General features: G+C 56.2%; 1 protein-coding gene across 1 annotated transcript in view; it reads right to left on the bottom strand.

Moving 5' to 3' along the window:
* ABHD12 (abhydrolase domain containing 12, lysophospholipase) overlaps nucleotides 1–13,527 on the bottom strand; it is an 86,987-nt gene that overhangs the window by 3,028 nt on the left and 70,432 nt on the right. The window contains exons 5-12 of the mRNA XM_040620948.1: nucleotides 11,661–11,691; nucleotides 9,350–9,395; nucleotides 7,084–7,213; nucleotides 5,945–5,982; nucleotides 5,319–5,398; nucleotides 4,263–4,345; nucleotides 2,101–2,179; nucleotides 862–989 (exon numbers count right to left, since the gene is read on the bottom strand). Of these exons, the coding sequence (XP_040476882.1) occupies nucleotides 862–989; nucleotides 2,101–2,179; nucleotides 4,263–4,345; nucleotides 5,319–5,398; nucleotides 5,945–5,982; nucleotides 7,084–7,213; nucleotides 9,350–9,395; nucleotides 11,661–11,691 (615 nt within the window). The remainder of the gene's footprint in view (nucleotides 1–861; nucleotides 990–2,100; nucleotides 2,180–4,262; nucleotides 4,346–5,318; nucleotides 5,399–5,944; nucleotides 5,983–7,083; nucleotides 7,214–9,349; nucleotides 9,396–11,660; nucleotides 11,692–13,527) is intronic.

The following is a 13,527-nucleotide window of genomic DNA, read 5'->3' as shown; positions in this document are numbered from 1 at the left end:
ATGACCTATTCCTTTTATGCTGGAAAAATCACAACCCTAGAGCGATGAGCTCGCAGTCCCCGCTCAGCAACCCAGGTCCCTGATGCAGGAAAGGGCAAACCACGAAAGAAATGAGGCAGCCACAGGAGAGCTGAGGTGTGACGGCATAAAACTCACTGAGGGCCAATTCCAATACCTCCAGGCTCAGCAACCCCAGGAAGGTAAAGTCGCACGGCCCCCACCTCGGCAGCCTGCATTAGGCCACATGGCCAGCAAATAGGGGACTGCCTGTGCCTGGGATGGGAGGCAAGGAGGCCGGGCCGTGCCGGCCTGAGGGATGGGATTCGCCCCGCACAGAAGCCCGGGCTGCTGAGGTGGGGCCAGGCCTCATCCAGTCCAAACTGCCCTTTGCCTCCATCTCCCCCTTCACGCTTGGGCTCTGCACCCGGGCACGGGATGGGTGCCACGGCCCCAGCTGCTGTCCTGGCCCCAGACTATGGCTACCGCGGCAGGGCCAGGAGCACAGCTGAGGACATTCGGGCTTTGGAGCGCCGGCCCAGAGTCTCGCACGTGCATATGCACTGGGGCAGGACCTGACGGGCGTGTGGGAAGAGACTGGGGCCTGACCCGCAGCGGCTGGGGTGCATGTCCGCGCACTGGACGCTCCCGAGGTGGGTGTCGATGCAGCCTGCACACCCACACCACAGGGAAGTCACTGCCCTGTCTTGATCACAGGAGCAGTTCAGGAGGGAGGGACGATAAACCCTCAAGCCCTCTCTAAGTGACTCCTGGCGCCACAGCGTCAGGGTCTGTGCCTGCCGCGTGCCTGGCCTGAGCCCTCACCACCCAGGGCAAGCCCACGGCGAGGGGAGAACGCCTCACCTCAGGATCCGTGGCAGCTCGGGGCTCTTGTAGATATACTTGTGCCTGTAGCCGAGGTCTGAGTGAAAGGGTATAAACTGAACTTTGAAGTCTCGGAAGCTTCGAGATGGAGCGGCGATGTTGTAGAGCTGGGATGAGGGGGAGACGGGTCAGCACCCACACGTGGCAGCCCCGCTCGGTGGTCTCCCTGCTACAGAGACCGGTCAGCGGCTGCCGCCTCCGTAGAGCAGCCCAGACGCCCGCCAACAGCACTGCTGCCCCGCAGCCTGCACGGCCAGGGCTGGGGCGCGGGCGCTCCCTGGCCCGACGTGACACCCTCCGTCCGTGGCCTCTCCCAGATGGCCCTTCTTCGGGGGCAGCAAGGTGGATGAGGCAGCCTCATGGGAAGAGCCGCCTGCCGTGCAGTGGTGCGTGGCCCGGCTGCCCGGAGCAGCCCTGAGGGCTCATCCCACGGGCTGGGGCTGGGCTGTCTGCTCAGACTTTGCTGTGTGCCCGGGTCAAGGCCCGCCAACAGCCTGGCTCACGATCTGTCCCGCTCAGCCCCTCCCTCCCACCCCAGAGACAGCCGGGCTCTGCAGGGCTGAGCAGAGGTTGCTCGGCGGCCCCGTGTGCCCGGGCTCACTGGAGGGAGGGGACCTGGCCCACCCAGGGCCTCACCCCCTCTAGGCTGACCCTGCCCGTCACCGTCGCCGCGCCAGATGGTGCCATCCCCCACACCACTCACCTACAAGTCTGATGCTGCTCCCGGCAGCAAAGGCAAAGCAAACTCAGCAAAAGCAAACACGGAGGCCCCACCACAGCATGGTGTTCCTGACATCAGTCCCGTCCCAAAGCAAGAGAGCAGACAAGAGGTTCTGCGTCCAGTCTACTGACAGGGACCCCCGCCTGGGGGCCAGGGGAACCCTCCTCCTCGAGGGTTCTTTTCCTCCAGCCAACAAGGGGCGAGCCCTCCTGGCTGTGTACCCAGTAGCCAAGTCTCTGTCGGGCCAGGACCCCTGTGCAGAGGCCGGGAGCCATCTGCTTACTTCTCCATTTCCTCTTGCCACCCTCTAACTTTGCGGATAAACATTGACGGTTGGCCCCCACCCCAACCCTGCTGCTGACCTCCCTCACCCTTCTCTTCTTCACAAGGGGCACCTGGCGGCAGCAGCACCCCGTCCACATCCGCGGATGCCCGGGCCGGCCTGCGCGGGAGACTGCTCACGCCCGCCCGCACCGGAGCCGGCACCCGCCACTCACCTTTCTGCCAAGCTGGAAGGGCACGACCGGGTCGTCCTCAGCATGCAGGATGAGCAGGGAGCAGGAGATGTGCTTCACACTGCGGGAGGACATGGGACTAGACCAAGACCCCAGGCAGAGGACCGGCCCTCTGGGCCCGCCTGGGGCAGGCACCTGACTTTAGTGCGGGCTTCACCCCGCACTGGCTCAGCAGCCAGAACTCGACTGGCTTCTCACTAGAGAACTGCGAGTTGATCTCTCAGATATTTCCACCACCACCTATTCAGTCAGGTCTAGAGCTCGATTCATTCACCAAATCTGGCCCCGGTGTATTTTCTGGAAACTGAAAATGATTATTTTTGCCACTAGACCTATTCTTTAAAAGTTACAAAATGATATTTACAAACCCAGTAACTGAGGTGGACCGAGAAACTTACCGCAAATGAAGGTCACTAGAAATGTGTGGGTAAGAAAGCCCACACCCTCTAATCTGTCTTTACTGAAAATGACATTTAAGGTCACCGTGAATGTTTACAAATAAATTAACATTTTCAATAGGTTCACACGATCCAAACCCTCCAGCAAACCATGGATGGGCTATGGGACTGGACAGGCCCCGGAGTCTCCTGGCCGCCCCTCACTGAGCAAGCCTGGCACCGGGCAGGCCCTGGGCTACGGACGCCCAGCCCATCTGGCGATCGGTGCCCTGCTCGCAGCACACACGTGCACATCTCCCTGCATTCTGCCTCCAGAGAGGAGCGGTTCTGCGCTGAGGGTCACACTTTGACAGCGGAACTGCCCATCTTCCCAAGATTTCCACTGTAAGTAGTATGTCCTAACCCTGACCCTCTCTAGAAAGGCCTGGTTCACAAGCTGTTACCTTACAGCTGCCCAGGTGGGGGCTCGTGACTTCCCATTGGTGCAATACTGCCAGCCCCTCAACGTCCAGCTGGCAACCGGGCCAAAAGGCAGCTTCGGGGGGCCCAACACTCACTGTGGTGCTTGTTGTTGGAATCCAGTTTTTTTCAGATCATTCTTGAAGTTCCAAAACAATATTTATAAACAAGCAGCTGTTTTGCTTATGCCTGTTCAAATGTTAGTTTGCTCTATTTTTAGAACCAAAACAAATAATCAAGGGGGAAAATATTCCATTTTCCACATTTATTTCAGACTGTAGATTTTTAAATGTTAACTGAATATTTATTTTTTTTTAAGATTTATTTATTTGAGAGAGAGAGAGAGAGAGAGACAGTGGGGGGAGGGGCAGAGGGAGAGAATCTTCAAGCAGACTCCCCACGGAACCCGACATGGGCTCGATCCCACGATCCTGAGATCATGACCTGAACTGAAACCACAAGTGAGCTGCTCAACGGACTGAGCCACCCAGGTGCCCCAGTAGAAATATATATTTTTTAAGATTTTATTTATTTATTTGTCAGAGAAAGAGAGAGACAGCATAAGCAGGGGGAACAGCAGAGGGAGAGGGAGAAGCAGGCTCCCCACTGAGCAGGGAGACATGGGGCTCGATCCCAGGACCCTGGGATCATGACCTGAGCTGAAGGCAGATGTTTAACCAACTGAGCCACCCAGGCTCCCTAGAAATTTTTTTTTTTTTAAGATTTTATTTATTTATTTGACAGAGACAGCCAGCGAGAGAGGGAACACAAGCAGGGGGAGTGGGAGAGGAAGTAGCAGACTCCCAGCGGAGGAGCCTGATGTGGGGCTCGATCCCAGGACTCTGGGATCACGCCCTGGGCCGAAGGCAGACGCTTAACGACTGTGCCACCCAGGCGCCCCCTAGAAATATTTTTAATAGTAAACTGTGTAACCTCTTTCCACAATCAAACAGAAATCAAATGGCAGAGGCAGTGTCATTTTTTTGAGTAATGGTTCCCCTTATTGCTCTAGGACCTGTTAAAAGTTCTGATTCTGACAGACTAGTTTCCAAATAAAACAACCACACGGACGTGTTGTCCTCCTGTTGCTTTAATGCTACCACGGCCTTTTCAAACCCCTTTTACCTCGGCTGCAGCTCTCGGCCTGACCTGCCCTTTATGAAGGTCTGATGGGTAGAGAAGAACCCCAGCATGCAGAATCCATCCTATTTGGTTAAGGTGACTAGTCCTGGGGGTTCTCAGTGATTTTTTAAATTGAAAAATGAGGTATTGTACCACAGTACTCACTTTTCATCATTTGCAAATTTAATTCCACTGCTTGTAATGGGGTCGAGGAAGAACCAGTCAAACCCAGGGAAGTATCGATAAATCTGAAGGCGACATGGAAACAACGTGCAGAAGCATCAATTAAAATAGCCACGGAGAAGGCCGAGGTCGAGGGTTCAGACAGAGGGTGCTGAGTGCCCAAGGGTCTCCCCTGCTTCCGACGAGACTGACCTGAGGCCCCACCAGAGCTGTGCTGGGGTGCCCCACTGCGCCCAGACCAGACTCGGTGCTTAAGAACTGGCCACGCGTGGCTGCCCACAAACAAAATGGGCTCCCACGCCTCGGAACAGCAGCAGGGCAGGACCAGCTCGGAAACAGTACGTCTCACACACGTGAGGGCTTCTGCCCCTGGGAAAACAGGGGTCCATGTGACTTGGGAGTAAAGCAACATCAAAGAAGACTATCGAGGATTCCTCCGGTCTGCAACAGAGCACCCTGAGGTCAGGTGAGGGGCCGACCCAGCCCCCCAGAACATATGGCCAGCCAAGAAGCAGTGGGACAGAAGAGGACACAGGCCCCCTCTGGGCCAGGCTTGTAAAAGGAGGGTCCAAGGCCTCAATCCTGGCAGGTAAGGAGGGCCTGAGTCACCCTGGGATCCCCGCCAGGGTTCACCCGGGGTGTCACGTGGAGACACGACTGGGAGAGCCTGGCTGCGGCGCACCATCCATGCGGACAGGGAGCAGGGGAGCCCACCGGCTGCCTGTCTGCGGGAGCAGCCAGGACAGTAGCCGCCGGCCGGGGCTGAGCCCCACGGGGCAACAATGCCAGGTAGGCAAACCATGCCTCAGAGGCAAGGCCTCCGGGGGGGTCCTGCTGTCCTTGGACAACCCAGCTGTGAACCCGTCCTTCTGCCTGGTTGCAGAGTTTTAAAATTCCCAGGCAGCTCTGTGGTCAGGCCAGTGCCCCACGCTAAACAAGGATTCATTTTTATTTTGCACTTATTTTCTTAAGAGTTACCTTGACAGTAATTATTTTAATGATAAAAATAAGTCAATTTTTAAAAAGATCTGTACTTGCCACTGAGAATGGATGGCTCTTAGCTTCTTCACGTATATTAGTGAATGGAGATTCCAATATAAGAGCATCTGGAGGTGTCTCTAGATAAATAAAACAAACAGGGGGCTGTAAGGTGGGCAAGAAGCCCCCATGGACACCTGTGGGAGAGGCTGGTCCCAAAACTGGACCGTGGACCCCAGGCACCCCACCTCCAGCCAGCCTTGCCCCACAGGCCCTCCCGTGCACTTGGTACGTAGAAGTGCCCACTCAGGGGCTGCACAGGGGACTCTCAGGTGGCTGTGAGCTGCTCCCAAGAACCCCATCCACTGAAGCCGTGTGTCAAGAGCCCAGCCCTGACGAGGCTCGGCCAGCTGCTCAGGAGTCCATGGGGAATGCAGGCTTGGGGCAGCTGAGGGCTCACCCAGACCCCGGCCTCCATGTCCAGCACACTGGGGTCCGAGACAACACCCAGCACTGTGGCTGCGCTGCTTGTCCATCAGCCTCCGCCTCCCAAGAACCCAAGCGGAGCCTGGGGCACAGCGAGTGTGCGTAGACATGCCGCCGGCCCCGCCCGAGCCCTGGGACCAAGAGGAGCCCGTGCCCCACCCCCCCCCCGACCAGGACTCACACCTCCACACAAGCCCTACCTCGCTCACAGAGGCGCCGCACCAGATTTGTCGCCACTCTGAGAAGGCAGAAAGAAACAGTTCAGGTGAATGATGACGAAAGTTGTTTGTGGTAAGACTGTTCTAGTCTTGAAAGTGGCCAGAGAAGCTGTGGGATCTGTGAAGCGACTGGTGGGGTTCGGGGCTGGGGGAGGGCGTGGACAAAGATGCCCCAGGACTGCGACTGCGTCCTGCTGCCCCTACCATCAGCCACCCCCTCTGGCTAGGAGGCCAACCACAGCCCTCAGACCTTTTGCCGTCCCAGGACCACACTGGGCAGGTCCCAGGCAGACAGCTGCAGTGGGATGGGCTGCCCCCCGCTCTGCCTGGGCTCCTCTCTGCGGGCACACGGCCACTCTCCCGGCACTTCCCAGCCCGCAGGCCCCGCCCCAATTGTAGCACACCGTCCCAGGTGAGCAGCAAGGGGAGGAAGGGGCCACAGCCACTGCACCCAAAGGAAAGGCCGCTGGAAAAGGGATGGCTGCTGAAGGCCTCGGGACTCCGGGCGCTGACAGCAGTGCTCCTTTTAGAAACACTTTGGACCTTCCATCAGCAGAAGTGATTCAGGCAGTCCCAAATGGAATATTAAACTGCTTCCCCCATCTTGGCAGATGTAGGAAGGGAACCACGCACTGCTGCCGCCACTAAGTGCTCTGGGAAGTCGTACAGGCTGAGTGGCCAAGCTGTTTACAAACATCCCTAGTTTGCAGTGATCAAAACCCCGGGCCTCAGGTTGGCCAGTCAGCACCTGCATTCCAAAGCCAGGAGATGCAAAGTCCGAGTGCCTGGTCTCACTCTGCTCTGAAGACAGCTCCCTGAGGCACACCCCTGGACTGAGACGCAAGTGTGCCCATCCTCCCTGCACAGGGAGACGGCTGCCCCACAGCTGCCTGTGTGTGTCTCAAGTCACTTCTTGCGTGGAACGGTTAAAGTGGTTCAAGCTCTTCGTGGTCTTTTGTGGCACTTCATCCCTGCCCCCAGCATGGGAATGAGGGACGAGGTTTGTCGGGACTCATGGTGTCATGGGAACCAGAAGCCACCAGGGCACTCTTGGAGAGACCTGGTGAAAAGTCACCCCATGGGACCTGCTCCCCCATGACTCCACCATGCTGTGAACTCACCCAGTGCCTAGCGAATGACCCCAGATATACAGGGGGTTGTCTCCACTTCTTGCTTTGATCCAGTCAAAAACATGGAGCGCGTCATATGTCATGCCTCGCTCCGATGGTGTTCCTACCGAGTCACCCCAACCTGGCGGGGGAGAAGCAGCAAGAGGAAGAAGTCAAACCCAGCCCATAGAACGTCTTGAGGGGCAGGCTCATCCCCCTTCTTTCTCAACAGGCAGCCCAGGCTTGTCTGGGCCAACAAAAGTCTCTGCCACCATCATTCACAACCCCATGCAAGGGGTGTCTGGACAAGCCTGCTGCTTCTCCCACTTCCTCAGCCAGTTACAACCCTTGAACCCAAACAGCCATCTACACACCCTTATCTAAGTCTCGATGAACAACTGTGCAGACAGGGCAGGCAGACCCACAGGCTCCTGCGGGCAGATGGGACAGCAACCTCCCCAAACCTTAGGGCTTGCTGGTAGCTGGCCCAAGGTGAAGGGCCAGTGAGACCCCAGCCTGCCCAGGAGCCCCTGCAGGACAGGAGCATCCCCAGGGGGCCCTTGAGCCCAGTTTGGATTCCATGGCCAGCGGTAGCCCAGCTAAAGACAGATGTGGGGAGTCAGGCTGGGGGCAGGGGCAGGATTCCAGGCTCGAGGCAACTCTGACCCAGAAAGGGAAGCGGCTCTTAGAATAGCAGAGGAAAGCTCACCATCTCTGCCCCCAGACTGCATCTTCCCCCAGGGCCCTCCCCCCAGGCTCCTGGAAAGGGCAAGGGCCACTGTTGTTTCCAGCAACTCAGCAGTGAGTCATCATCAAATGATCTGAAAGCACCACAAGGCTCGAAAAGAGCCAGTTCTGCCACATAAGCAAAACCCAAGTTCGTGGGCACAGTAAGCCACCTCCCCTGGGCACCCCAGATGCCAGACTAGGGAAGGGACTACGTGAGAGACAAGGTCACCCTGAGAGGTTCAGGGTGTGGACAGGAGGAAGGGACACAGAAAGACAGAGACTGGGAGAAATGGGGCTGAGCAATGCAGAGACTAGATGAGAACTGGAAAGAGGAAGTGCTATGAGGAATTTCACTTCCCGGCAGAAGCACAAGCAGGTGAAGAAGGCGGCGGCCACTCTTTCTATCTCCCTGAGGTCTCTGGCACACTGCAGGCACAGAAAACCCTTTCCAGCACGGAGAAAAGGATAAGCAGGTGAACTGCTTTCCAGATCCTTATCTGTAGTTTTTCCCAGCCCAGAACTTGCGAACACTCTTAGGTGAAAAAACCATCCCTGCGGTAGGCGGAGCCACCACTCCCCAGAGGTCCGTGTGCTCGTCCCTGGAGCCCGTGAATATGTTAAATTGGGACTGAGGCTGCAGAAGGAAATGGGGCCGCTGATCCGTGGACTGCGACCTGGGCGGGGACGGGCTTACCAGTGTGGGGACGAAGTAATCACAACGGTCTACAGGCCAAGTAAGAGAGAAAGACAAAAGTCAGGGTCAGAGACCAGACTCCAGAGGCCGTGCAGCTTCGAGCAGCTGGAAAAGGCGAGGAAATGGATTCTCGCGCAGCACCTCCTGCAGGGGCTGGCCCTGCCAACACCTGGACTTTCACCCAGTGGCTAAAGGTTTTGGACTTGTGACCTCACGAACTGCAAGATAATAAATCTGAGCTGCTGTAAGACATCACGTTTGTGGCAAATCGTTACAGCAGCAAGAAGAAACTAACAAGACGCCCGCACCTCAGTCTGAGGGTATGGACACCGCTACCCTCCCCCAGCAGGTCAGGCTAAGCAGGCCAAGCAGCCCTCTGCCGCTGAGACTACAGGAGGCCACGCTCCTCACAGGGCAGCTCTTCCTGGCTCACTAAGGTGCACCGTTCTCAGCCTACAGTAACTGCCGGTTCTCCATCTCTTCAGCAGCAAAGCCCTCTGGTTCATTCAAGAAAGAAAAAATACTGAGGGGCAAGAAGTTCTTTTTCCTGCTTTCAGAACTTTAACGAGACAAGCTCTTCTGCCCACAAAATGTGTCTGATGACCAGCTTTGGGGGAGTCTGAGTCCAATAAAGAAAAGACGTTATTTTCTACATTTAAAATGTTGCTCAGGGATGCCCCTCGTCTGCACACAGGACACACACGGGAGGACTCTGCCCCCTCACCACCTTACTACCACACTCGTCATCACTGCGGGTCAGGGCACCGCAAGCTGCTCGCACCACCTCACACCTGCACCGCAGACCTTGCCGGGAGCAGTGGGAGGGTCCAGACTCACACTTGCAAAAGAACTCACCTCTGTAGTCAAAGGTGACCACGTGGTAACCAAGGGAACTCAGCACCTGTAAAGTGAAAAGTAAATACCTGGGCAACAAATGCACACACCTCTTACTAAACCCAGCCTGATTTCTGTCTTTCTGCCTGCACACGGTGGGAGCTTAATAAAGACTGTTACCACACTGCCCATTCCCCATGATAAAACCCACATGTCAACGGCTGCTACAGGAGACGCAGACGCCCTCTGTCTTAGGGACGTGGAAAGAACGGCTCTCCCGGTGCTCAGACCACGGGGGTACCTCCACATTCACATGGGCTCACAGGTAGCCCCCCGCCAGGGCAGACACCCTGAAACCAGAGACCCAGGAGGAGGGGCACTACTGTCAGACACCGCATCTGGGATCCTTACTGCAACCTAGCATTTCTCAGACGACTCCAAGCTTTTGTTGAATGTTTCTATTATTAAACACAAAATCCCTCTAGATGACATGATCTCCTGGACCAGATGATCACTCACGGCCAGCACCTGAGCCCTCCTGGGGTGTGCTCCGAGCCACATGGAAGCGGCCAGCCACCAACATCCCCCAAATTCACCTGAGGGAGGTGTGCTCCCTTCTCCTTCCCCTGCCCCAGGACAGCCTGTGGCAGCCGCTACCCTCCAGCCCTAAGCCTCCTGCAGAGTCTGCCCCCGGCAGGGCCACACTTGCTCCAGGTGCGAAGCCTTCTAAGAACAGAAACCTCTGGGGCGCCTGGGTGGCACAGCGGTTAAGTGTCTGTCTTCGGCTCAGGGCGTGATCCTGGCGTTATGGGATCGAGCCCCACATCAGGCTCCTCCGCTAGGAGCCTGCTTCTTCCTCTCCCACTCCCCCTGTGTTCCCTCTCTCGCTGGCTGTCTCTATCTCTGTCGAATAAATAAATAAAATCTTTAAAAAAAAAAAAAAAAAGAAAGAAACCTCTGCAAGCACACCCCCTCCCTGACCGGATCCAACTCAATCAAGGAACAAACCCTCCCACAGCCCACAGCCGCGCCTGGCCTCGGTGTATGAGGGACAGAGCAGTGCCCACAGATGCAGGTGTTCCCTCGAATTTGCTTCTGTCCCTCTCTACCAGGTTAGCCACCGCGGGTGTCCATCCCTGTGAGGGAAGGACCAGGGAGATGTCCCTGGAGGCAACCGCACACGTCCGGCTCTAAGGCTCAAGCTTCCAAAGAGGACAACCAGGCAGAAGTGGGGGTCTGAGCGCCTGGCTGGGAAACCCGCCGATCCCTCTACCAAGTCAGCCTGGATCTGGTTCTAAGGTGAGACTTCAGTGTGGCAGAGCTCCTGACCCTGCAACTTGGCAGGAGTGTGGCTCCTTGGCCCTGGGTGCTCTCCATTAGTTTTAGAGGAGAAACACAGCATTTAACAACAATTGCAAATGCCTTTATATAATTGCCAATATCTGGCATATGATCAACAAAGTCCATTCATTCTGCTTTTGCTGGCTCTCACTGGAGGCAGCGGTATAGGGACGCATTCCATGGCAGAGGCTTCCGTGAAGGCAGTGTTGGAAAGGCCAAGCTGATCCATCTCTCACAAGCACTGCAGGGACTCCCTCTGTACGAGCCTCCTGGGAGGAGCAGGCGGGAAACACCACTTGGGCAATGCGCTTTCCTTCCTACACCTTGTGGAGACCACTCTCCTGTCATGCACACTACGTATGTGGCTCTGCCTTTCCCAGACCCTGCATATACCAATCTGCCCATTGTACACCTGTGGACGCCACTCCGCACGTCCTACACTGCGCACACCGCTCTCCCTGTGACACACACCGCGTACGTCACTCTCACTGTGTACACCGCTCTGCCCCATCAGACAGCCGTGGACGCCACTCCGCACGTCGTACACTGTGCACACCGCTCTCCCTGTGACACACACCGCGTACGTCACTCTCACTGTGTACACCGCTCCGCCCCATCAGACAGCCGTGGACGCCACTCCGCACGTCCTACACTGCGCACACCGCTCTCCCTGTGACACACACCGCGTACGTCACTCTCACTGTGTACACCGCTCCGCCCCATCAGACAGCCGTGGACGCCACTCTGCACGTCGTACACTGTGCACACCGCTCTCCCTGTGACACACACCGCGTACGTCACTCTCACTGTGTACACCGCTCCGCCCCATCAGACAGCCGTGGACGCCACTCTGCACGTCCTACACTGCGCACACCGCTCTCCCTGTGACACACACCGCGTACGTCACTCTCACTGTGTACACCGCTCCGCCCCATCACACAGCCGTGGACGCCACTCCGCATGTCCTACACACTGTGCCGTCTTCACCTACCTTGTAAAGTTCCACCCGGTGGTCGCCTCCTCTAGAGCGTCAGGGAAAAGGAAACAAGAGTGGGTGTTAGCACATCTTCTCAAAAACGCAGGCCCCAGAGTCAGTACTGGAGTGTCTGGGTCCTTGGTGACTTGGTCCCCAAATCCATACAGGGAGGGTCAGTAGGGGACAGGTGACCTCCTTGCAGGGCATCATAGTGGCTCCGGGCTTGTTTCTGGCAGTACCGCAACAAGCAAGGGTGAGTCTAAGCACTTTGGGGTATCTCTTAATTATTGCCTTACTTCTATTTTTGACTAGATAATACATGGGCACAATACAAAATCCAGAAGACACAGAGGGTACACAGCCAGCCCCCCACACCTGCCCAGCATCCAGCCCCCCCTGCAGCTCCTCGGTGACCAGCATGTAGGCAGAAGTGAAGGCACTTCTTTACTCGACATACACTCTACGGCCTCTCACTTTTCACTTAGTAATTCCCAGCCAACTTCCAGAACTCTTTTTAGTGGTGGTTCACCTTCCTTATCTTGCAGTCAACCTGTTGTGAACCTAAGTTTTGCTGCCATGGCCAGCCCATGCTGATGTCCTTTTGCATACGTGTGCTCCACATGTGGGATACGTTCCTACGCATGGAACCGCGGGTGGAAGGTGTGTGTGATCATAAGCCTGACAAGTACTGCCCAGGCGTCTTCAGACGGGCCGTGGCCCATCTCCCAGATCCACACCCACAGAGCAGTGTGTAGCAGGCATTTCTTATTACAGGTGATAACAGGCTTGCATGCATTGAAACCGCTCCGTGTGTCTATACTTCTTTGTCTGAGGACTGTCTATCCCTTCTCACTTTGTCCAGCTGTTGGTCAGCTATTACTGTGGACAAACACCAAAGTGGACATGGGGCCACCTCAGGAAGGAAAGCATGTCAGCGGGTGAGCTCACCCTCTCCAGACTTCTCAGCAGTGTTCCTTTCTTATAGTGAGCACCCTGGCCATTTCTCTGTGGGGTGGGGAGGGCAGGGAGGGTCCTTGAGACAGGAATGAGACGGAGGAAAACCAATGCAATGCAGCCACAGAAATACAAGGGAATGAGTTTCAGGACTAGAAGGAAATACTGCAAAATGTTTTTAGTTATCTTTGGAAAAGTTCACAGTGGCTCTTACCTAGATTGTTCAAATTCCCTACCTCGAGCAACAAGAAAAGGGGTTTAGCACGTGACACAGCGCACAGCAGTAGCCAGAGACTGGCTCGCGGGGAGCCAGGGCCGCTGCAATCCTGCCAGGCCACGGGGCGCTGGCCGGTCTACGCATGCCGTCTCTGGGGACGGGGAGAAGACAATAACACTTTCTAAGTCACAGTGCTCCTTCAAACCTGAAGTTGAGCCAGACTTTGTCTTTTTTACCATGTGACTAGCATTGCTAAACTGAACCTTACTCCCAATAAACTACAAAATGTTCTCATTTATAGGAAGATGTTACCAGAGTGGTTATAAACACTTGCTCTTTGAAAAGCAGAAGAGAAACTCACTGTAGCTTGTCCCAGACAAAGAAGAAAGCAAACTACCAAGTGCATGCATGATTCAGCAGCTAAGCGCTGTGCTCCGCAGCCTCATACACCGTCCTCGTGGGCCACCCTTTCTGGACTTCCTGCAGTGTCCACTGTGCAGTCCTCGGCCCCGACACCACCAGGGTCTGCTTGCCCCCACCCCTACTCTCTCCTCCCCCGGCGAAAGGCCTGTGAATTGTCTCCTTGTTGGATCTGCCTATAAAATGACATACCCCCGGTCCACCACAGCAGCCAAGGCGCCACACTGACCCTTACCCGGGCCCTGCTTAGCCCTGCCTCCTGCCAGTCCTGCTGGCTCTCTCATGCGCCCT

Source organism: Ursus maritimus, unplaced genomic scaffold, assembly GCF_017311325.1.
Source record: "Ursus maritimus isolate PB19 unplaced genomic scaffold, ASM1731132v1 scaffold_38, whole genome shotgun sequence".
NCBI classification, from domain to species: Eukaryota; Metazoa; Chordata; class Mammalia; order Carnivora; family Ursidae; genus Ursus; species Ursus maritimus.
Note: the sequence above shows the minus strand (reverse complement) of the source record. Positions and strands in the feature narration are given on the sequence as shown.